This window comes from Chenopodium album, chromosome 15, assembly GCF_948465745.1.
Source record: "Chenopodium album chromosome 15, dcCheAlbu1.1, whole genome shotgun sequence".
Lineage (NCBI taxonomy): Eukaryota > Viridiplantae > Streptophyta > Magnoliopsida > Caryophyllales > Amaranthaceae > Chenopodium > Chenopodium album.
The window spans coordinates 49,928,434-49,951,704 of record NC_137848.1 but is presented as its reverse complement, the minus strand read 5'-3'; the positions used below and the strand labels follow the sequence as shown (position 1 = coordinate 49,951,704).

General features: G+C 32.5%; 1 protein-coding gene across 1 annotated transcript; it reads left to right on the top strand.

Moving 5' to 3' along the window:
- The first annotated feature begins 1,406 nt into the window (after nt 1–1,406).
- On the top strand, nt 1,407–15,064 carry LOC145583280 (DNA polymerase I A, chloroplastic/mitochondrial-like). The gene is made up of 14 exons (XM_081640491.1): nt 1,407–1,766; nt 3,155–3,285; nt 4,273–4,608; nt 4,723–5,123; nt 5,468–5,659; nt 6,232–6,905; nt 8,328–8,754; nt 9,923–10,018; nt 10,334–10,426; nt 10,551–10,745; nt 11,054–11,146; nt 11,566–11,778; nt 11,902–11,991; nt 14,390–15,064. Exons 1-14 carry the CDS (start codon nt 1,630–1,632, stop codon nt 14,549–14,551), a joined length of 3,240 nt encoding a protein of 1,079 aa, XP_081496617.1. The 5' UTR covers nt 1,407–1,629; the 3' UTR covers nt 14,552–15,064.
- Nucleotides 15,065–23,271: the final 8,207 nt, after the last annotated feature.

Genomic DNA, 23,271 nt, shown 5'->3' with positions numbered 1-23,271 from the left:
CCCAAAACTTGTTCAACACCAAACGATACTAATTGAGCAACAATAATGCCACCTCTTTTGACATGCGACCACTCAACATAATCAAAGCCACAACTTAGATACAAGATATCTTCTAGGATATTGTCAAGCTCAGAAAAATAAATGGCGGCTTTGGAAAGACGATTAACTGGAACCTAACAGTCCGACTCTAGATTCATTTTGCTAAAATATCAAACATGACCTACACGTAAATAAGTTAAAATCCGTAAAATAAAGGAAATTTTGTCAGATGATAACATTTATAACAACTTTTTTTGTTGGGAAAAACCTTATAAAAATTTTCTGGCCACTAAAAACCAGATTGAATTTTTGTTTTTGTTGAAAACAACCAAGGCTCACATGCCGGCATTGACTGGGTCTTTCCCAGTATTGACCCTCCATGTGCAGGTCATGTGACCTCTTTTCTACTAATCCCACCCATGTTTTCTAATTCCCCCTCTAATTTCCCTCTTAACCGTCTTGTTTTAATTTCCTCATTTTCTTCTAATTTCCCTCCTTCTCTCTTCAAAAATGAGGTAATAAATCATCTTCTCTACTCCGCTCTATCGTGGCATCACCCTGAAGCTGCAAATCGATCAATAAAGTTAATTTTCACCCACCCTTAAATCGTAAGTCTAGTTATTGCATTGTATTTAAATGATGCGTCTTTCCTTTTATTGGCATATTTTTGTAGATTTTTTTTTCAATTGCTCTGCCATAGTGAAGAACAAAGCAAGGAAGGAGGCAACCGTAGGATTTGCGTGGGAATATTTGTTTTAAGAATCTAAATATGAGTTATTAGCGCAAATTCAAAAAAGGGCAAAAAACCCTAATTTTTCAAATATATTTTATTTGATGAACTAGGCAACAATTAAACAACACTATGAGTGTATTCTTGGTCAAAATTATTTCCCAAAAACAATTTATGTAATTAATTCAAAATACCATGCTCTTGAAACATATTCAATTCAACAGAGAAGATGGGGAAATTGGAAGAAAAGACCCAATCAATGCTGGAATGTGAGCCTTGGTTGTTTCAACAAGAAAATTTTACAATCTGGTTTCTAGTTGCCAAAAAAAATTTATAAGGTTTTTCCAGCAAAAATGTTGTTATAAGTGATTTTTTCTAATAAAATTTCCTAAAATAAATTAATTTAGCAAAAACAAGTTAAATTTAGTCGAACAAATAAACACATTGCAGTTGTATATGCAACCCACACGAGTACAATTCCTATCAAAGAAGCATACAAAGTACTCTTACAAAAATCACATGTTTCCCGTTGAATTGGGTAAATGCACATTGAATAATTTCAACTTCCTCTTTTTTATTTTTACAGTTGATTGAAAGGGTTTTAGGCTAACCCTTAATTGATTCAATCATACACAAATTCTCTCTCCTCTTTTTGCCTCCTTTGTTTCGCCATGAACTCCTGACAAAATCCCACCTCTTCAAAACCCTCCAAAAACCCTCCACCTCAAAATTTATTCACCCTCAAATTTCTTCAATTTGTGAAAAAAATTTGACCCCTTATATAAATTATTAGCTACAAAACGGCGGGTTGTATTATCAGCAAAAGCCATAAGCTTTGCAGAGCTTCTGAAGCTTTAGCTATGGCGGTTTCTTCCCCTTTTAGGGCTGCTTATTCTCCTCCTCTTTTCTGGGTTTGCCCTCATTCTCTATCTTCTTCCTCTTCTATGGCGGCTTCTCTTCGTCCTCGCTTTTTCTGCTCTAAAGCTGCTCATAAATGGTTAGTTTCTTCTTGCCCCCTTAATTGTTTTTTTTTTTAAATTTTGTTTACAATGTTAATTTATGTTCTAAAATTTTTGAGGGTGTTTTGGAGTTATTATTTTTGTGGGTATTTTTAGAGTTGTTATTTTATGGGTATTTTATGTTGAAAGTGTTTTTTTTTTTTTTTTTTTCTTTTAATTTCAAATTTGGGTTGCATTGTTCTATTATTTTAATGGGGTTCTATGCTTGTTTCATACTGTATGCATTGTTGCTCAGGTACCAAGAAGACTACCAACATACTGTGGTTATTAATTGGAGTACTTTTTATAATTGAGTATTTTTTTTTTTTTTAATTATTAGCAAGATAGAATGAGATAAGCATGCTTAAAGATAAGAAAACTGAAAAAAAAAAAGTTTTGATGTCAATCAGCGTTAGTTCAAAAATAAATTTTATTTGGTGGGTAGGGAGGGGGAGGAGAATAGGAGATGATAGGGTGGAATGGTGGAAAACTGATTTTTGTAGGAATAGAAGGTAAGATATGGATAAATCTAAAGGCTGAAATAGGCGGTGTAAATTCATGGTGGAATCGGAGTGGTATTGTTGAAGCTATGGGTGGAGTATGATATACATTGGTGGTAATTTTTGATTGATGACTATTTAATGTTGTTATAAGGGGATGCCAATGCTTAATGAGCCTTGCACTTTCTAATTTGGTACATTTTTGAGGTAGAATGAATGGATTGGTTTCATTTAGTGAAAAGAACCATTTTAAAGAGACATGATACTTGTCCATTGGTGTCACGGACTTCCTGGTTTAGCGACACCAATATTTATTGGAAGGATATTGGGAAAATAAAAGTATCCAATGAATGGAAGAGTTGTAATTTTGACACATCAATTGAATTGGTGTTGATTTGGATTTACTATAGAAATGAATGTGTCATATTTGGAAGGGTTAGGATAGTGTTAATAGTGTAGGGTGGGAGGTTATTCCTTGAAATTTTGACACAAATTAGAGTGAGGATATTCCAGCTTGCATTCTGATTCATTGCCACCTCTGGTTGAGCGAAATAGGTTTCTTCTGCTAGAAGAACTATCTCTATTTCTTGAGTGATAGATGCAGTGCTTGGTGATGCCTAACTGAAAAAGGGTTTCTTAACTAGAAATAAGGGTATTTTTTTTTTCTTTTTGTGGATCCCCTTTGCTCTAGTAGAAGCTCCTACTTGTCTATTTAATTAATTTTTGTTTGTTTTTGCTATTACCTAAATACTAAATTAATATTGTTATCACAGTTCTCCAACATAGCCCTCAAAAAAAAAGTTTCCTAACTTAGTAGAAAGAGCTGTATAGTGTAGTATTCTTCTATATCATGTCTGTTGCTTAGATGTGCTTTTATTAGCTTACAGGAAGGAGTTTCATCGTCTTCAGAGTCAATATGGGATTTCACATGATGATGAATTGTTCAAAGTTGTGCAGCTAAGACAGCCTGAACCAATGTTTTCTACAGGGCAACATGCTAATTTAGCCAGATATAATGGTGTGCATTCGTTGTCTTTGTTATATACTTTCTTTTGCCTGTAGAGAATGCCACTTTCACTTTTATAGGTTGTTTCTTTGAAGAAAGCCCTTTTTTTTCTTTCTTTCAGTTTCTTGTTATAGTTGTACTTTTAATGCTTTTAGATGATGGGCTCTTTACTAAAAGGCTCTCTTCAGCATTGACTCCGACCTTTCTTTTACGACTCATTGTCTTCCTTGCTTGCAAGATGCATATATTCGTTATCATAATACCCTGATTCTGTTTCATGTGATTCAAGGAAGATAATTAAACTCTTCTCCATTGATTTGGATTCAATACCTCCATCATAGGATATCACCACAAAACTGGCAATCAGTTATCCATAAAATAGACGAATATGTCAAAGGGCAACTATGAGAAGTTGAAATAGGATTTCAGGTCGGTTAATTATAATTATTGCAGTTTGGTGGTTATGAAAACAGTGCCTCCCTGTGGTGACTTTTGCTCACAACCCATATTGTTTTATGTGAGTGAATTATAATTATACTTGTATAAAACATTTTTTTAAAATTAATAGAATGAATGTACTTCTGTATTTCAATTGAATATGTTATTTCAGACATTGGTGGCCAAAGTGTGTAAATTTTGAATCTAGGAGACATACAATTTCGTATAGGGATTTTTAGAATGTTTTCTTAACATATTGTTTTCAAAATTATTAAAGTTATTTGAAAAAGCCATTAAGGGAGTGCCTTTTCAAAGAAGAAAATGCATTGGTTGTGCTTCCTTTTTACAAATAATTCCTCTTTAACTTAATTCCAATTTGTTTAAAACCAAAACAAGGGTCTTTGAACTTTTTGTACTGAAAATGAAAGAAAGCAGTTTCAAAGCTGTGCTTGGTTTTCACCCAGTGCCGTTTTTGGAACAGAGATTTTTTGTCATATTGTGATGTAAAGTTGTAAACTCTATGGATGCTGATCTGATCACTTCCTGTTTCTCTTGATGCAGGGACGTTTGTGAGGCAATGGAGATCTGGGGAGTCTGCCCAACCAAGAGTGTCGAGACACACTGACAAAACTGTTTGGGCTCAAGAGACTTTTAAGGTGAAGAAGAGTAAAATGGGCTTTAGGCATGGTGTGATGGAACTAGAATTATTACCATCCAAGGAAGCCACAGAAAATCGCAGTCATAACTCAACAAGTGATAACTTGAATGGGATTCCTGGGTTTACTGGTATTACTTCTGCTACAAGCTCCCCACGTTTTGCAACCACCACTGTTGATATAGAAGCAGGCTTAGAACAACTTCAGGAGACATTTGGTGAAACACTGCATGAAGTTGATGGTATATGATCTTCTACTTTTTGTTATTTGTGTTTCAATCTCTATTGTGATTTTGTTGTTCCCAAGTAGAGCAATGGACTCATGATATAACAGTTTGCCTGTTAATCCTGGACAGATGTTGCTAGAAGAGCCCTTTATGCTAATGGCTTATCATCACAAAAAGATGTAGCTGGTGAACTTTTATCTGATGAAAGGAATGATGTGAGCCTGAAGTCTGCTACAGAGAGCAAAAAAACTGCCAGGAAGTCTAAAAAGACTTTGTCTGCCAATGGCGCATCATCAGCGAAAGAATTGGACGAAAGCTCATTAAATCAGGGAATAAATGGTGTACATGAGAAGTTTTCTGAGCTTGATATTCTTGATGGTGCACAAACGGATGATCAACTAAAACTTCAAATGAGGCTCTGCAGCATCTTTGACAAAGTTCTTGTAGTTGATAGCGTCACCGTCGCTAGGAAAGTTGTGCATAAGCTTACACATGAGTATAGACATCACGTACATGCATGTGATACCGAGGCATGTTTGCTGCTATCGAAACTTTATTTTTGGGGAATAGAGAGGTGGGGGGAAGTATTGCTATGGAAGTGTTTTTTTGTTTTTTCTTATGTTATCACTTTAGTTTATTAGGATGCTGGGTATTCCTGTTAAGAACAGGGAGAGTTTACTTGCTGGGTTATGGTCTATGAGGCATTGAAACAAATTAATTTTTGATACGAAAATTATGTTAAAGGGAAAACATTATGCAGGAAAATAATACAACGTTTCAGTCTTAATTGTTGTCTATGTGCAGTATATATAAGTTTCGAGCTGAATTCTTCAATGCTGGTTATATTAATTAATATACATTTGTATCATGATAGGTGTCCAAGATTGACGTGAAGCAGGAGACACCTGTAGATCATGGGGAGATAATATGCTTCAGTATTTATTCTGGTGAAAAAGCAGATTATGGTAATGGGAAAACTTGCATATGGGTAGATGTGCTAGATGGTGGCGGCAATGATATTTTAGCTGAATTTGCTCCATTCTTTGAAGACTCATCAATAAAAAAGGTGAGTATTTCCTTACGAATTCTAGATCAATTAGTATGGCATTTTGTCACGCCAAAAAGATTTTTGAAGTCATGACACCAAAATTCTTTTACATTTGTCTGATACTCTGTCTGCACATTAGTGGGGTTTGAAGCAAATCATGTCACTGTATTTCTGACCTGTTTGTTCATTATCAATGCCTGCCAACAAATTGATGATATTAGATTTTTTACAGACACATTTTGGTATCATCTTATACAGATCAGCAAGCATAGTATTTGGCAACTGGTTATGTTGCTGTTTTTAACTAGGGGATATATATGTTCCATCTCATTTACACAAATTTTCATTTGGCTTGACCATGTAGTCTTACTCTTTATCCATTCATTTTTAGAAGTCCTATTTCTTGCTTAATTTTGGATAACAAGTCTTCTGTCTCGGAAAATGAAGGATGGAAAATCAAAAGGTTAAGAATGTTTTGTAGTATGTATTTGATTGACATAAAGTAGATAGTGGTTTCCTTATGCTTTACTTTGATACCTACCTAGTCCATCTTTTTTATATATTTGACTGATTTTTAGCTATTTGTGTAGGTGTGGCACAATTACAGCTTTGATTGCCATGTTGTAGAAAACTATGGGATTAAACCTTCTGGGTTCCATGCTGATACAATGCACATGGCACGATTATGGGATTCTTCTAGACGAGTAGATGGTGGTTACTCTCTTGAAGCATTAACAGGTAATCCAGATGTAATGTCTGAGAGTACTATGTGCCAAGAAAAAGATCTGATGGGAAAAATTTCAATGAAAGCCATATTTGGCAAGAGAAAGGCTAAGAAAGATGGGTCCCTGGGTAAAACTGTCTCTCTTCCTTCAGTTGAAGAGCTGCAAAGGGAAGAAAGGCTACCATGGATATGCTATTCTTCTTTAGATTCCATTAGTACTTTAAAGCTGTATGAGAGCTTGAAATCCAAGTTATCAAAAATGCCATGGATTATGGAGGGTAAATATAGGGGGAATATGCTTAATTTCTATGAGAACTATTGGCAGCCCTTTGGCAGACTTCTCGTGCAAATGGAAACCGAAGGTATGCTAGTAGATCGAGCATATCTCTCAGAGGTGGAGAAGGTGGCTATTGCTCAACAACAAGTTGCTGCTGATCGTTGTCGGACCTGGACTTCTAAGTATTGCCCTGATGCTAGATATATGAATGTAGGTAGTGATGCACAATTGAGAACACTCCTTTTTGGTGGAATATGCAACAGGTATTTTTTTTGGTATCATAAGCTTGTCTTATAGCTTTTTTATTCATCCTTTTTTGTGTGAAAAGGGTGTTGAGATCCAGTCGATGTTGCGTGTAGGTTGACAGAATGCTATATGCCTTTTGTCATCCCCACCACCCCCCCCCCCCCGGCCCGCCCACTGGAAAGTCCTGATTTAAATGAATTTGCTTGCCGTCATAGTCAACACCAAGTTTGTACCATAAATGTGGTATTTTTTTGCTTTGCTTGATAATTTATAATTAGAGGCATTTGTTCTTGAATCTTGGGTTTTATCTGAGAAGTGTTAAAAAAAAAAAAAAATCAATGATACACTAAGGTCTGAGGAATTCTTTAAGCTACTCTGATGTTGTGTGATCCAAATTCTTTTTTGTTATAAAAGTACATTGTACTCTATATTGGGAGACATTCTTTCATTTGAAGCCTATGCGCACTCCCGTTATATTGATATTTCTTCAACATTCTTTAATTAGATTGTGTCTGGAAAGCACTTGATGCTTTTGATCTATGTTAAGATAAGATAAACATATTCCTTTCTTAGATGTTGGGGTTAAATATCTTTCCTACATATAGCAACTATTGTCTGGAACTCTGGTTGGTGCCTTTGCAATAGCTAGCATTTCAGTGGGATCAATGTGTAGAAATAAACGGTTTTAATATGTTTTCCCTTCTTTATTTCCTTTACCTGGGTATATCTGAAATTTATTTGTATTTTCTAGTATTGGTGTCCGAAAAAATTAGAATGCACTTTGCATCTTCCCTTAATTTTAAGGACACCTCCATTTTTCTCGCTGATTCAGCCATATTGCAGATGGAAGTAAGAGTTGGCTGGCAGGACATCATTGTATTGCAATTTCTTTTTGTTAAATAACCTCTTTTTTAAGCCTCCAACAACTCCATTTTTGTTCTGTCCAGAATCTCCAAGTAATTGCCAAAGGAGCAAATTGCATGAACATGCTCGATATATACTGTACAATTGTAATAGTGAAGAAACAAACAAGCCTCATTAAGTTGTAGATAGAAAAAAGATGAACTAGTATTTGGATCCAGACTTTTGGCCATGTAAGTGCTAATGGGTTCATAAGAGAAAATGTGTTACTGGAGAAGAATTGTCATGTTTCACAATCCTCAAACCTGTACTGCTCTGATGATCTTGTATATATGGTGATATTTACTTGGGGGGTCTTGTATTCTCTTTTTTCTTGGTTATTACTGATGCTGTTTTCACTATTTCTTGCTTTTTAATGATAAAGAAGATCGTCATTGAATAAATATTTTAAACTTAAAGTATGTGCTGGTTTTCTGTAATATAACTGTAATGATCTTGTTGCGAGGAATTAGGGGCTTTGATTATCTTACAAAAGCACACATTTCCTGCAGAGGCTTACTTTCTTGCTATTTTTACAGGAAGAACCATAATGAGTTTCTCCCTACAGAGAAAAAGTTCAAAGTCCCAAATACTGAAAATGTAATTGAAGATGGAAAGAAGACTCCTAAAAAATATTGTGACATTACATTGCATAAAATTGGTTCTAGTTTACAAACTGACTTTTATACGGCAAGTGGTTGGCCTTCTGTCAGTGGAGATGCCTTAAAAGCTATTGCTGGGAAGGTCTCTGCAGAATATGATTTTTCAAGTGATGATGTTGAAGATCCATTAAATGATGATCTACAAAACTCGGAAAGAAAAGATGTTGACATTTCTGCTTATGGAACTGCTTATGCTGCTTTTGGAGGAGGGCAGGAAGGAATGGAGGCCTGCCATGCTATTGCCTCTTTGTGTGAAGTTTGCTCCATTGATTCGTTAATATCCAATTTCATTCTGCCTTTGCAGGTATACATACATACAGAATCCCCCCCCCCTGCATACTTTCATATTTTCTTATGTGTCTGTGTGCGTGCATGTATGCATACGTAAGTATGAAGGAATTGTCAGACATTGGAATAAATATAGAGAATGCTCCTTTTATTTCTTGCAAGAAGCTCACCACTTAAATGTTACATGCAAGCTTTTTAGAAACAATGTATTTGTGTAGAAATGAATTTAACTTGAAGTTTGGGCCAGTAATAGGGCTTTTATAAGACAATATATTGCTTTCTAACCATGGCGTGGGCCCCATTATTTATTTATTTATTTATGTTTGTAAAATGACACACTTTCTCTTTTTGAAAACATTATACCATTTTAAATCATATAGAAGTATATGTCTGTGAAAAAATAAATAAATAAATAAACCCACATATATTTGTCTCTTTTTGTCCCCACTATTACTTTATAAATTATTTATCTCTCCTCGTGCTCTCCGGTCCAACATTATTTATTATTTATCTTATCTCACATCATAATATTCAACACTCCAACGAACCACCCTAGTACCCTACCCATATTCCCTCTATATTTCTCCTAAAACTCTGCATGGAAGCTAGTGTGTCAATTTAAGCCTACTTTATCTAGAAGAGCTTAAGTATGAAATCTTACTCCCTGACTTCATATGATCAAAATAAACTTGGATATGTTCAGTTGGGACTGGAAACTTATGAAGTCCAGTTGCACTATTCTGCTTGAAGCTATTTCTGTTTTTTTAGTAATTGACAATATTATATAATTAAATAAATTGTACAAGTAATTGGACCAGTATATTTTTAGCTTTAAAACCCGGGAATCAACTTTTGGAGTTGAATGTGATTTTAATCAGCCTTGGGACCGTCAAACTTTTATTATTCTCCAGTTGTCTGAGTGTGCTAAGGTAAAACAAAGGATGTCATAAATCTGACAGGCAAGATTGATTAAACATGAGTTGCTCATGAACTGTTTGTAGAACAGTAACAGGTAATAGTCTCATAGATCTTCCCTTTATTCGATATTCTTGTGAGTTGTAAAGGATTTAGGACTATGAGAGCTAGTCACTAATAATATCTGAATTGTATTTTATGACATAAATTGGCCATTTTTAATTCAAGGTCTGTGGATCACGTCTGAACATTTGTGCTCTGCATCTCAGGGAAGTCATGTGTCGGGGAAGAATGGCCGCATCCATTGCTCCTTAAATATAAATACAGAAACCGGCCGCTTGTCTGCTAGGAGACCGAATTTACAGGTACTCATTTTTCATATGATGTTATCTAAATTATCTGGAGAAATGTAGAATGTTTTAGGGAGAATATTTTTAGCCATGTTGTGAAGTAATTGCTTGTCCAATTAGCAGTTACCAAAAACTCTATTAGATATTTTTGCGTTGAATAGCATTGATATTTCTTTACTGTTCTGTAAATATAGTTTCAACTTTTCATTGTATAGTTTGGAACATGCTGCATATCTCAACTTTGCTAGGTAGTGTCTATACTATAACTGAAGCCAAATCTTTTCTGTTACGTATTTTGAAATTATCGTGAATTTGTTTGCCATCCATCAGAATCAACCTGCTTTAGAGAAAGACAGATATAAGATCCGCCAAGCATTTGTCGCTTCCCCTGGAAACTCACTTATTGTTGCAGATTATGGGCAGGTTGGCTTACTGTCTTTTGATTTTGTTTTTTTTATTATATACAAGTATATTTTATTTAGATGTTTTGATACTACTGAAATTTCCAAGTTTTGATATAGCATTAATCTTGCTTCCCTTGGAACAGCTGGAACTTAGGATTCTTGCACACCTTGCTAATTGTAAGAGTATGAAAGAAGCATTTGAAGCTGGTGGAGATTTCCATTCAAGAACTGCTATGAATATGTATCCGTATATCCGGGAAGCTGTTCAACGGGAAGAAGTAATTCTTGAATGGCATCCTCAACCTGGTGAAGAAAAGCCTCCTGTTCCTTTACTCAAGGTACATTAAATTCCAACCTTTATTTTAGTATAAGATTATTTTCTTATTTAAGAAATGTTAATGTTGGACTACTTATCTGGAATGACTGCTTTGCTCTCTTTAATTATTGTGTATTCCAGATTTCCAGTTGGGTTAACTCATGTTTTTAGTTACTTGGGATAGCCAACTTTGCTTGCCCTTACTTTTATACGAAACAGTCTCCCTAATTTAGGCACTAACCTTGTTAAAGTGGGCCTTATCTGTGTTCTTTATGAATTTCTATCTAGGTTACCTCAGAGTTCTGATTAATTCTACAAATGTTGTTTCAGGATGCTTTTGGTTCTGAAAGAAGGAAAGCAAAAATGTTGAACTTTTCCATTGCATATGGGAAAACTCCCATGGGTCTTGCTAAAGACTGGAAGGTATATTTTCTAGCTTCTCTCTGCAAGGTTTGGTGTAGTACATTAATATTACTCCCTCTTTCTCAATTTATTTTTCTCATAGCCATTTGCAGTTTTACACAAGATAAAGTAGAGGGTAAAAAATAGGGTGGCTGAGAGTGGGACCCAACTCGAGAAAAATTATAAGAGTTTTTTTTAAAAAGGCAAGTAAATTGGGACTCCCCTGATTGGAAATTGGGGCAAGTATATCAGGACAAAGTATAATAATTTGTTTTAATTATAAGAATGTTCCTTAAAATTTGATATCTAAGTTGTCTGTAGCAAATTGACTAAGTTCAAAATATGCCCTTTTTTCTGTAGCAACTGACTAGTTTTGAACTATGCCCTGTACCCAAACTTGAAAGTGATTCTAATTTAGTAACTGTGCTCACCTGCTCTAGGTTTCTGTTAAAGAAGCGAAGGAAACTGTTGATTTGTGGTATAAAGAACGTCAGGAGGTTCTGAAATGGCAAGAAGCACGGAAGAAAGAAGCTGCAAAACGTGGTTGTGTTCACACCCTGCTAGGGAGAGCTCGTCGCTTCCCTTCAATGGCTCATGCTTCACCCCCGCAAAGGAGTCACATTGAACGTGCTGCAATCAACACGCCAGTGCAGGTTCTTTTTTCCGTGCTCTACTTATATGTTAATTTATTTGTTTCTCATGTGTTCCCATCCATCTATTGTTGAAAATGAATTAGATTTTTTTTTTTTTTTACCTTATCTAAATGATCTATGCAGGGAAGTGCCGCCGATGTTGCCATGTGTGCCATGCTGGAAATAGATACAAATAATCGTCTGAAAGAGCTTGGTTGGAAGCTGCTTTTGCAGGTTCAGTTGGTTTTCTCAACTTTTTATCTCTCTTTCTCCTCTTTTTGTTTTTTCTCTGTTGGCCTGCATTTTTCTTGCTCCATCCCTTATTCCCGTTAGAGTTTTCAAAACCATCAAATTTGCTATCCCTCTAGATTTCAGTTTCTAATCTTTTTATTCTTCCTCCGTTCTCTTTTAGTTGCATTATTTTGACTTTCATGCGTGCCAATGCATAATTTTAACCCTCTATATTAGTGAAAATATAAAAAACGTCAGGAGGTGGTCAAATGAGAAGTAAAAAAATATAATTGAGACGAATTTAACGAGATCCCATATGACTTTATTTTTCCTAACATGTAAAACAATAAAGGTGGTCAAATGAGAGAATGTGAATAGTGCAAATTTCCAATGTTGCAAATAAAGCAGAACAGAGGAAGTACTTTCTCTGGCTTCGAATGTTTGACGTGTTATAATTATAGTCTTTTTTATTTGTTGCTACTAAGTAGTTGATGTTTTAGAGTGCATTCACTTAGAATGATAAAAGCATGGCTCTATTTTTACATTAGAGTCCCAATTATATTCTAACTACTCAAATCTCCAACCCAGTATGAAGCAAGTATAAAGGAAAGTGGAAACAATTACTGTATTTGGATAGGAAGAGTGTCTATAGGATAGAAAACTAACCTTAACCCAAATACAATTAACCTTAAATACAATTAACCTTAACCTTTAAAACATAGGGAGTAGTATTCAGTAATTGATGCATGTTGGCGGGAAGTTATTTATTTCACTATCAATGCAATGAGTGTCTCATACAATTTTTTCCATAGGGCGTCCTCTAATGATATTTATACACTTCTGTTGTTTCGTATTGCTTGAACCCTCAATCTCATTAAAAAAATGTGTATCCCACCTTATACTCAACGGATAAATAATGTGGTTTAAACAAATAGTAAGTACAATATATAGAGTAGGTTAGACCAACAACTGAGAGAAAACAGTATATGCTTTTTCCCACCCTTTTTTTGAGCTTGTACTTCTAGAATGATAATTTATCACTTCCTCCAATGACAATCATTCAACACTTGTTCATATATCTAAAACTTGTTAGGGCTGCAGTGAAGTACTGCCTGCATATAAGCGTTTATTACATGTAAATTGGCGTTAATTTTTCTTAATAGATATATCACGTTTGGATGAATGTAATCAATGTTCGACTTAGCTTAATGTTTTCACTTTTAACTCCTTTTATGTAGCCCTTAGGGTTGTATATATCATATCATTTTTTATAAACATATCCCTGTTAGGTCCTGTTCTCTTCTCTAGATTTAACTAGAGTGAAATTTTTAGTGGTTGAACTGATACTTTCAGCTTTCTACTGTTTTAAACTGATTTTTTAGTGAATTCTCAATATTTTAGAGACTAGGGGCCTTGGTGACTATGCCTCGTAAGTTCCATGTGATCTAAGAATTGAGCTAGAGCAATTATTGCAACTTTGCAAATCTTCAATGTTTTCACAATCGTCCATAAATGACACTTTGGGCTGCCAAAAAAATTTTGTCCATTGTAATTGACTATGAAACGTGCCTTCTTTCCTTAGGTTGGAACATGGTAAACAGTTTTTGAAAAGTAAGTGAAAAAGATGATCTGTAATATGATTCATCATATCTATACTCTCTTTAAAAGGTGTAGCCTTTGACAAGGCTGCCATAGTGCCATGTGGATTCTTCATCTAAAATAATTCATTACACAAGATAAGGAAATGTCATTACTCGTTATAATATCTAGATGTCCGTAGAGGTATCACCAATACTTGAACCCAAAACTTTGTACTTATGGCAAGCTTCAACCGTCAATCTAATGAAAGAAGTGACACCTTTTGGCTCAAATAAACAGTATAAATACTACTTGTACATAGTAATATGTTTAAATTATCTATGATAGAGAAAGGAGAGTAGAACTAATGTTACAACATTACTACATTCACAACCTATTTATACAACCACCTCCTTACATCTCTTCATCTTTGTAAGTGGTAACCACTCCTGCCATAATATCTAGCCTTATTATGGCATGATTACCTCATTATGATACCTTACTATGGAGTAATGTTACAACAGCAAGTGACGATTTTGAAATTTAACGTGATAGACTGGATCATTACATAGTATGCTGTCTTTAGAAGTGGATCATTCCATCAGAGTTTAAGTGGAATATATATAATTCCTGTTTTCAATATGTTCACAAGATTGTCATTATCCCAATGTGTTGAAAGTTGCTACTTAGTTCATGAATATGTTGGATACAAATCATTGCACCAATTTGTGTTTCAACCTCAAACAGGCCTTTATGTGATGAACAATTCATACTATTTTAGAAATTGCGTAGGCTTACAATTCATAATGTTTTCTGAAATCAGGTTCATGATGAAGTGATATTAGAGGGACCTTCAGAATCAGCAGAAGAAGCAAAGGCTCTAGTTGTTGAATGCATGTCCAAACCTTTTAATGGTAGAAACTTTCTCACAGTTGAGCTTGCTGTTGACGCCAAGTGTGCTCAAAATTGGTATGCAGCCAAATAAGAGCACTTATTTTTGGCCAGTTGGTTTATGGTTCCAAAGAACCCTCAACAGGACTCACTCGGGCTGCCAGTTAGTTGTTGGCACTTGGTTAAATTGTATGATCTTATGGGCCATTTTTGTGTAATAGTTGGCCCTGGGTTTCCTGCAAGTGCTTGCCATGGCACAGCTTAGAGCCATCGAGCTAATTTTCCATGTTTGGATTTTGATGCAATGACGAGTTTAATCAACAATTGTATAGCATATTGGAGAAGGTGTAAGTTGATTAAACTCTTTTTTTTTCTTTTTCTTTTTTTTTGCCGCGGTGTATGATAGAATTTTTTAGGAGGATGGGGGTTGTATGTAAATTTGTCTTGTGTATATAAGAAACTGTGACAGCTACTTCTGCGGTTGATTAGTAATGCCCTTGTTTTGTGTAGAGATAGGACTTGTTCCTTTCCCTCGTGTTATCTGCTGATTCTTATTATCGGACATTAAACTTGTAACATGCATATTTAGAACTTGTTTTCTTCGACTTATCCCAAAACTTGTTACATTATCTTGTTAGTTCAAATTGCCTTAGATTGATTTACATTCATTTAATACTGAACTAAAATTCATTTGCCAAATTAAATTATGAGAACTGCATATATTGAAGTAGGGGGTGTAAATGAGCTGATATATTCATAAACCACTTGCGAACCAACTCAGTCAAAATTTGTTTATTAAGTAACAAACAAGCTCAAACAAAAGTTTTAAGCTTAGTCAAATAAATGAATAAAGTTTGGACAACATAAGGTTTGACTTGATAATACATGTGAACAACTTATTTAAGTTCATTTACTCTGTATATGTTTGTCCACGCTCAATTATAATTCAGTTAAAGCTTGCTAAAGCTCGAAAATTCTCTACTATATTAAAACTACTTTAGTATATTTATATATCAGACATGAAAACTCTAACATTACCTCTTTTTATATACTTTGTATAAAAGGTTATACATGTGAATGGGGTTACTAATAACGTGTTTTGTAACAAGAAAACTAATAAAAGCTTAGTATGCATTACAAATTACAAATAGAAAAGGGGAATTCGAGCCTGCAATCTATCATAATCATACATTATGTCTTTGCCACTAGACCATGACAGTAAGTTTTACAACGCTGTAGCGTCGTGAATATTACTCTTCAATGAACAATGATGCTCATTCGAGTCAACGTTGTGTATACATTTATTCGATGCAAAATCTGACAACTACTCCTACTTCTTCCATTTTTATTTAGTTGCATCACTTTTGTAATTGTGGACTTCTAGATAATTTATGGAGTAGAGAGTGTAGAGAGAAAAAATAAAGAGGGAACATGTGATAGGAGATAGATAGAGAGAATGTATAAACAAAATTTAAAAGTAATACATCTAAATTGAAAATTTTATATTTAAAAAGTGATGCATATAATAAAAAATAGAGAAAGTGTAGTTAGTACAATAAAAGAAAATCATTAATTGTTCTCCCTAAAAGAAGCTATAAAAATCTATATACATAACCACTAAAAATGACATGCAATGATATGTCGGAATTGAAAATGACAACTGATTTTTGAGAATAAAGGACCTACAATTTATTTAAGACCTTGTTCATTAAAATCAAAATCAAGGCATAAATTTATTATACGTAGTATATAATTTAAAAATTAAATGTAATTGGGTAAAATTGTGAATGTGGTGGGATTCTATAGGATGAAGTTCATGTGGTTGTGGTTGTGTGATAATGGTTAAGATATAAGTAAGCCATCAAAGGTGAGGAGTAAAGACATAGACATGCCCACAATTGGAAAAAGGAAGTTGGCCCCCATAATTAAGCATTGCCTATTTGACATTTGACCTTTAGACACTTGGAAAAGCCTTACAATATTCCAACTCATGCAACTAAATAAACGTACACCAGGTCTTATACTCATTAATCCCTTCTGTTACTTTTGTTTGTTCTATTGTAAACACAGTTTATGAATTATGTTTGATAGAGTTAATAATAGAGTATAAAACATATTCCTGTATCATCTCATCCATCAGTTTAAGCTTTTGGTTGAGTTGGTCCACTAACAAAGTAAATAATCATAAAGAAATTTGTTGAACGAAATGTGGTGATTGTGAGAGTAAAGAGATGAATTTATGTGATCATTTATTACATTGTATGGACAAACTATAAAAGACAAATAAAAAAAAAAAATTAAAAAGGATATGTGTTGTATAGTGTATACTCTCTAATGTAAAATTGCAAATACATTCACTCAAGAAAATTTTTAGTTATGTACAATGTTAAATTAGAGTTATTGATTGGACTCATTTATATAAATTATTGTGAACTACTATACAACTATTTGCATGAAGTTTTTTATATAATTAAATTGATTAACATTAATGTGATCACTATATATTACCTTTGTTTCTAAAAGTTTAACTCACTTATTATTCATGTGGTAAAAATAAAATAAATTTGACTATATTTTATGACTTATATAATAGAAATAAATTAGCATGTGTGATCTTATTAGATTTCCTTTTATTATAAAAATTTTTTAATATAACTTTTTATAATATTCACTTATACCTAGCTGAAAATATTCTTTATCAAAGATGTTCATTGAAAATTGCATAAATGCAAAGTGAGTCGAACATTTAGATTTGAAAGGGGTACATATATACCTTCGTGTGGCATGAATTCATTTAGCATAAGAGTCATTTTACTATTTATAAAATAATTTTGACCTATAAATTAAGTTTGACATACATTATTACAAGTAAAGTATATGATCTTTCAAAAAATAAAAATAAAAAATAAATAAATAAAAACATAAAACATTATTATGCAAAAGGCCGGTTGGCTTAGTTTCAATTTATTTTTTCAAGTATTAACTAAATTTAATTGTAAACAGTTAATTTTAATAATAATAATCAAAGATGTGCATTTATACAGATAAAAATCTAATTATTGCAATTAATATTGAACGAATAAAGTACGGAGTAATAAGAGCAACTCCAATGACAAGCTAATTTTACAATTAACTTGTCATGCTACATAAGCTTTTAAGCTAATTATCATGTTAGCTAATTTTTGCTCCAATGGCTAGTTATTAGTTTAGTAGTAATTGTTGGATAGAAAATACATGAAAAGAGCTTAATTTGTGCAATGAGCATTTTATTTTGGCAAGTTTAATTCCCAAGCAAATTAGCTTTGCCAAGCTAATTTGCTTAGCCAAGCTAATTGAGATTTCTACCTCTAATGGTCAAGCTAGTAGCTAGGGAATTATTAAAATTGCAAGCAAGTTCCTAGCTACAACCATTGAAGTTGCTCTAATTAAGTTTGTACTTTATATATATATATATATATATATATATATATATATATATATATATTTGAAGAAAATTAAGTTTGTACCTAGTACTTCATTTGTCCATCTTGCTAACGAACGCCCTTGAGTGTTAGATAAGCATTTAAATTATTTCTAAAGTGGTATTAATTTGGGAATGTTTGCCAAAATCATGCGTCGATCGGTGTAATTAATGTTCATTTTTATTTGATATTTCCACTTTCAGTTATCTTATCCAGTGCGTTCATTAGCATTTACCTATTTTTATAAACAATCTTTATTACGAAGCATATGTTTTCACTAAATTTTTTAATTCTTTATTGCAACAATTTAAGTTTTATACTCCCTCGTTCCATTAATTATATTTCTACTTCTCTCTATTATGTGAGGAATAAATGTTAGAAGTAGGAATTTAATTAAGGAACGAAGGGTTGTTTATATACGAGCTTCATTATATGTTTTTACTAAATTATTACTGTACATGAAATGTTTCTTTTGAAGGAAATATTGAAAGGTAATTAATATTGCCATGCAAGTATTTCATTTATAAAAAAATTTTATAATATTGATTTAATGTATTTATATTGATGACTAATTTGATTATGTGAAAATGTGGTGTTCAAGTTCAATGTCTATTCTGTCAAAAAAAAAAAAAAAAAATGTCTAACTCCTTTGTGATTGCATCAAGCGTTCGTCATCAGCCATGCACTTAATTCGGTGTACTTCTTCCTTGATCAAGTATGACGCGTACGCTCAGCAAGCACTCTCATTTCGTCATACATTCATGACTAAGCTAAACTTTTCTATTACTTGTATTATATAAGTATTCTTTCCTTTTCTTGGAGAGAAGTCTTAAAGAATACTGAATTTTATTAATAAAAGTCATACGACATTTACAATTGACGATGAACGATAATGAAAACGAATGTAACAAAATCAAACAAGAATTAATCGGGGAAGGGCTAAGAATCCAAATACATAAATATAACAATTCGGCACATTCTCGATTCGTTATCTCATACAACTTTTTAAGTGGATCCGTCGTCACTTCGCAATTTTGTGAGAAAGTAAATTCTTGTGCTGATTTCGTAACCCAAATCCGAGCCATAATCAATAGTAGCCCCGCACAACCACAGACCAAATTAAACACAAATAAAAATTTGTCTTTCGAAGGAATACGAAAAACGTTGTCTTTTGAAGGAGATCGAAAAAACCTTGTCTTTCGAAGGAGATAAACCCTTTCTTTCGAGGGAGATAAACCCTTTCTTTCGAGGAAGACATTATTGTAACCTAAAACAAAAGGCTTAAAAGAAAATAAAGATTATGGCTTTCCACTGGTGAAATCCGATGGAAGCCCCTTTAAAATTGACAATAGAGACTAGAGTTTAGGAGAGAGAAGAAAGAAAAGGAGGCTAGGGTTTTTTTTTTATTTCCCAGGTTTATTTATTTATTTAGTTTAAGAAGAGTAGCAATACTTATTTCTCAGGTGTATTATATAAAGTATTCTTAACTAAACATGATTATGTAAAAATGTGAAACCTATTTACAAATTACAAGGTACTTGGTTATGACTTTTGAGAGGTTTGGGGAAAACATACTACCTCCGTTTCATATTATTTGCAACGATTTGACATAAAATAGAGAGAAAAAATGTCTAATCGTTGCAAATAATATGAAACGGAGGTAGTATAAAGGTTATAGATAGAGTTTTGACTAATTTAAATTTTTTATATGGAGTATAAGTGTTAGATTGAGTAGAGAGAGTTTTGAGTTCAAAAGATGAATTAAAAACAAGTTACTAGTATGAACTCTTGTATTTATCTAATATTCAAATGACAATCTATTTTTTTTTTCTCCGGTGTTTAGAGAGCTACAAGAGGTAGGTGAGAATCGATTCCAAAATCTCCTAGAAGCGAAAGAAAAGCGCTAACCACTTGAACTATCCCTTGCTTTAAACCGACAGTCTAATTAAATAAACTTATTAAAATAAACAAAACAAGTTAGTTGATTTGAACATCTAGCAAATAACTCCGATCCCACTTGGTGTAGCTAGCTATGCAATAGTGTTTTCACCTTGCTTGTTATAAGTGTGATCCCTAGCTTAGGACAAGGATTTCCTTTTCCTTACCTTCTCACTCTTAACCTGATATGTAAAACTCGATAGGTTGGTTGCAAAAACTCTTTATATATCAATGATTCTTTTTCATAATATAAAATCAATATATTACTCAATGTTCATAATAAAATTGGTTTACACACCTTGATATCCACAATGTTTAATACGAAATACAAACTTTGACCATTGACATATAAAATTTGAATAAAATTTTGTATGAATAGTTGGATACAAATGATTAGAATTTGATATTTTGAAAATACACAACATTAACTAATTTATTGAGCATAACTTACAAAGTGTATCCTATTATATATTACCAGTATTAAATGATTTAGGATAATGATATAGGTAGCCAGCCATAAGAGCAAATATAAAAATGCAGATAAAGGCAACACAAACAATTATTTTCGTATTTGGTCCCTACATATACCATTAATTAGTCATGTTTTTATTGGTTAGAATAATGGGCCCAAGTTCCATTAAATTTAATTTATATCTGACTCCTAATTTTCTCCCCTCTTTGGATAATGTGTCAATTTTCTAATGGTATTGTATGCTGGAACATCATACAATTGGTTGTATGAGTATCAGCTAAATTTGAAAATTTATGACAAAATTATGCACAAATTAAATCAGTGTAATTAATGTTTATTATTCACAATTTTAATTTTTTTTTTTTACATCAACTTCTTATACATAACCTTTTAGATTATACTTATCATTTTATTTTTGGTAAAAAAACTTGAATCCTATATAATGATTAATGAGTCATGTAACCTTAAAACCCACTCATAAAAACCTAAAGTGTTAACTTGTGAGAAGTGACTAGGCTGCCGTGCTGTTCTCTAACTTAACTCAATTAATAAGCACCTACTGAGTATTGACCAATATTTAAACAATTATTCCATTATTTAATTAGTCATAACTCTGAAGATTCCGCTCACCTCTTTGCTAGGTGCCTAGGTGTAACATTTTGCTTGATTGTTGTTGCAGATTCTCCTATTTTTGGCTCAATTCCCTAACCTATTAAATAGTCACAAACTTTCAACCCCTTGATCTAAGATTGTAAGTATATTATTGTAATTATATTACTCCGTATCAATTCATGATAACCGAGATAAGATAAGGAGGTTAAGGTGTGATTTAAATTGGAAGATTCTAATATACAAAGTACACTAATATAATGAATAACTAGATTAGGCTCGTGCAATGCATGATTTAAATATTATTTTACGATTTTAACAATATTATTTAGCTTATTTGTGTGTAATATGTATGTAGTACAAATAATTTAATCAACATCAAATAAATTGAGAAAATAATAAAGAGTGGAAGTCCCAATTCATATAATCTGTATAAAATATACGGAGTAGGAGAAAAAGATAATGTTTATAAGGAAATGAAATAGTATGACCTTCCTTTCATTTTTTCCAATCGAAATTGCATAATTAGTCAATTTAAATATAAAATCTTTTAGGAAAATGTATATTTAATTTATCATTTTCAAATTTTTATTTATGTTGAAAAAAATAATGATGTCATTATTAGTTTTGGCGGGAATTTTTTTTATAAGAGGTTGACATGTGGAAAGTAATGACATCAGCGGTAATTACTTTAGTTATATTTATAGATTAGTGAGATATATATAATTCTTTTATTGACTAAGACCCTGTTCACTTCACCTTAAGAAAATAATATTCAGTATATATAATTTCACTTCAATAAAAATAATTCTAGTTCAGGAAAATTAAGTTCAATTCAGAAAAAAGCAATTTTCAGTTCAGTAAAAATCAGTAACTTTAAATAATAAGGTCCCGTTCACTTCACCTTATATTTGATGAGCTGAAATTATTTTTACTGACCTGAGAACTAAAATTATTTTTACTGATTCTCTATTTTATTTCTTCTTTAAAGTTATTGATTTTTACTGAACTGAAATTAGTTTTACTGAACTGAAATTAATTTCAATGAATATTATTTTTTTAAGGTGAAGTGAATAGGACCAAATATAACAGATACTCAGTAAAAAATAATTTCAGTTCAGCAAAAATAAGTTAAGTTCATTAAAAATAATTTCAGTTCAGCAAAAATAAGGTGAAGTGAACACGGTCTAAATGATATATACAATTCTTGATAAGATAGAATAATATATACAAACGGGTTATGGGGAGAGATTATTATTTTTAGAAAGAGGAATATTTAGTGCAGGTGCAGTGGAAGTGAAAAATAAAATGTTGAAATAAGAGAAGATTCTAATTGAATAAAAAAAGTGTTCCAATTAACTAGCTTAGAAAAATGTTAGGAAAATAATCGCGTTGTGATTAATTTGAAAGTGTTTCTCTTGAAAAGTAGTTGATGGAATTCTTTGCTTCTTGTTACTATTGCTATTTTATGTCTAGAATATTTACTTCTCTTTCCTAGTATGCAAAAAAAAAAAAAAAAAAAACCATTTGGTGTGTTGGAAAATGATTTTTAGCAAAATTTAATATATATATTTCAGTATACACCTAACTTAAATTAAGAGATATGAAAAAAAACAAACTTTTCTAATTCAAATGCACATTTGTAGAATACTTGGACAATATACTAAACAACTTTCCATGCATTTTTATATTTTGAGTAAGGAAAAAAGCGCACCTTGCTAAAGAACCTATCAAATGTCCAAAAGAAACATCCAAATGATTTTCAGTCACTTACAAATAATTTGGAAGAAAAGAAAAAGTATCATTTAAATAAGTCAAAATATTCCATCAAATATAAAGAATATTTAAAATTCCATACAAAATAAGAGATTATTCCATAACAATCGAGAATTTTCCCTTCAAATTTTCACCAAGTATTCATTTACCTAAACCGATAATTTTAACAAGATTTTTTTTACTCATTTGAAAATTTCAACAGCTTAAAACGAGAAAAAAAATCCTCCATACCACTAACTACATTTTCCTTGTAATTACAAATATCTTATCAACAAAAATCAAGAAAAGGTACGAGAGATTTGCTAGTGATATTAGATGCAGGACGAGTATTCCGCATGTAATTTCACTACACAATCTTTTATCATAATGTTACATTCTTTTAAATGTAGAATAAGCCGAAAGTACGGTACAATCACATACATGTGTGATAAAAATCATAAAACCCAATATAAAATGAGTTTAATTTCCAAAAAAGTAGGCAAAAGCCTTTAATATCGATTAAAAAGAAGACAAATAAATTAGGGCCAAAGAAGTAGAGAGAATATAACAGTAAAAGGC

Coding starts and splice junctions, on each gene's coding strand:
- LOC145583280 (XM_081640491.1), top strand. CDS start 1,630: ATGGCGGTTTCTTCCCCTTTTAGGGCTGCTTATTCTCCTCCTCTTTTC. Junction 4,609..4,722: donor AACACTGCATGAAGTTGATG/GTATATGATCTT, acceptor AATCCTGGACAG/ATGTTGCTAGAAGAGCCCTT. Junction 8,755..9,922: donor ATTTCATTCTGCCTTTGCAG/GTATACATACAT, acceptor TCTGCATCTCAG/GGAAGTCATGTGTCGGGGAA.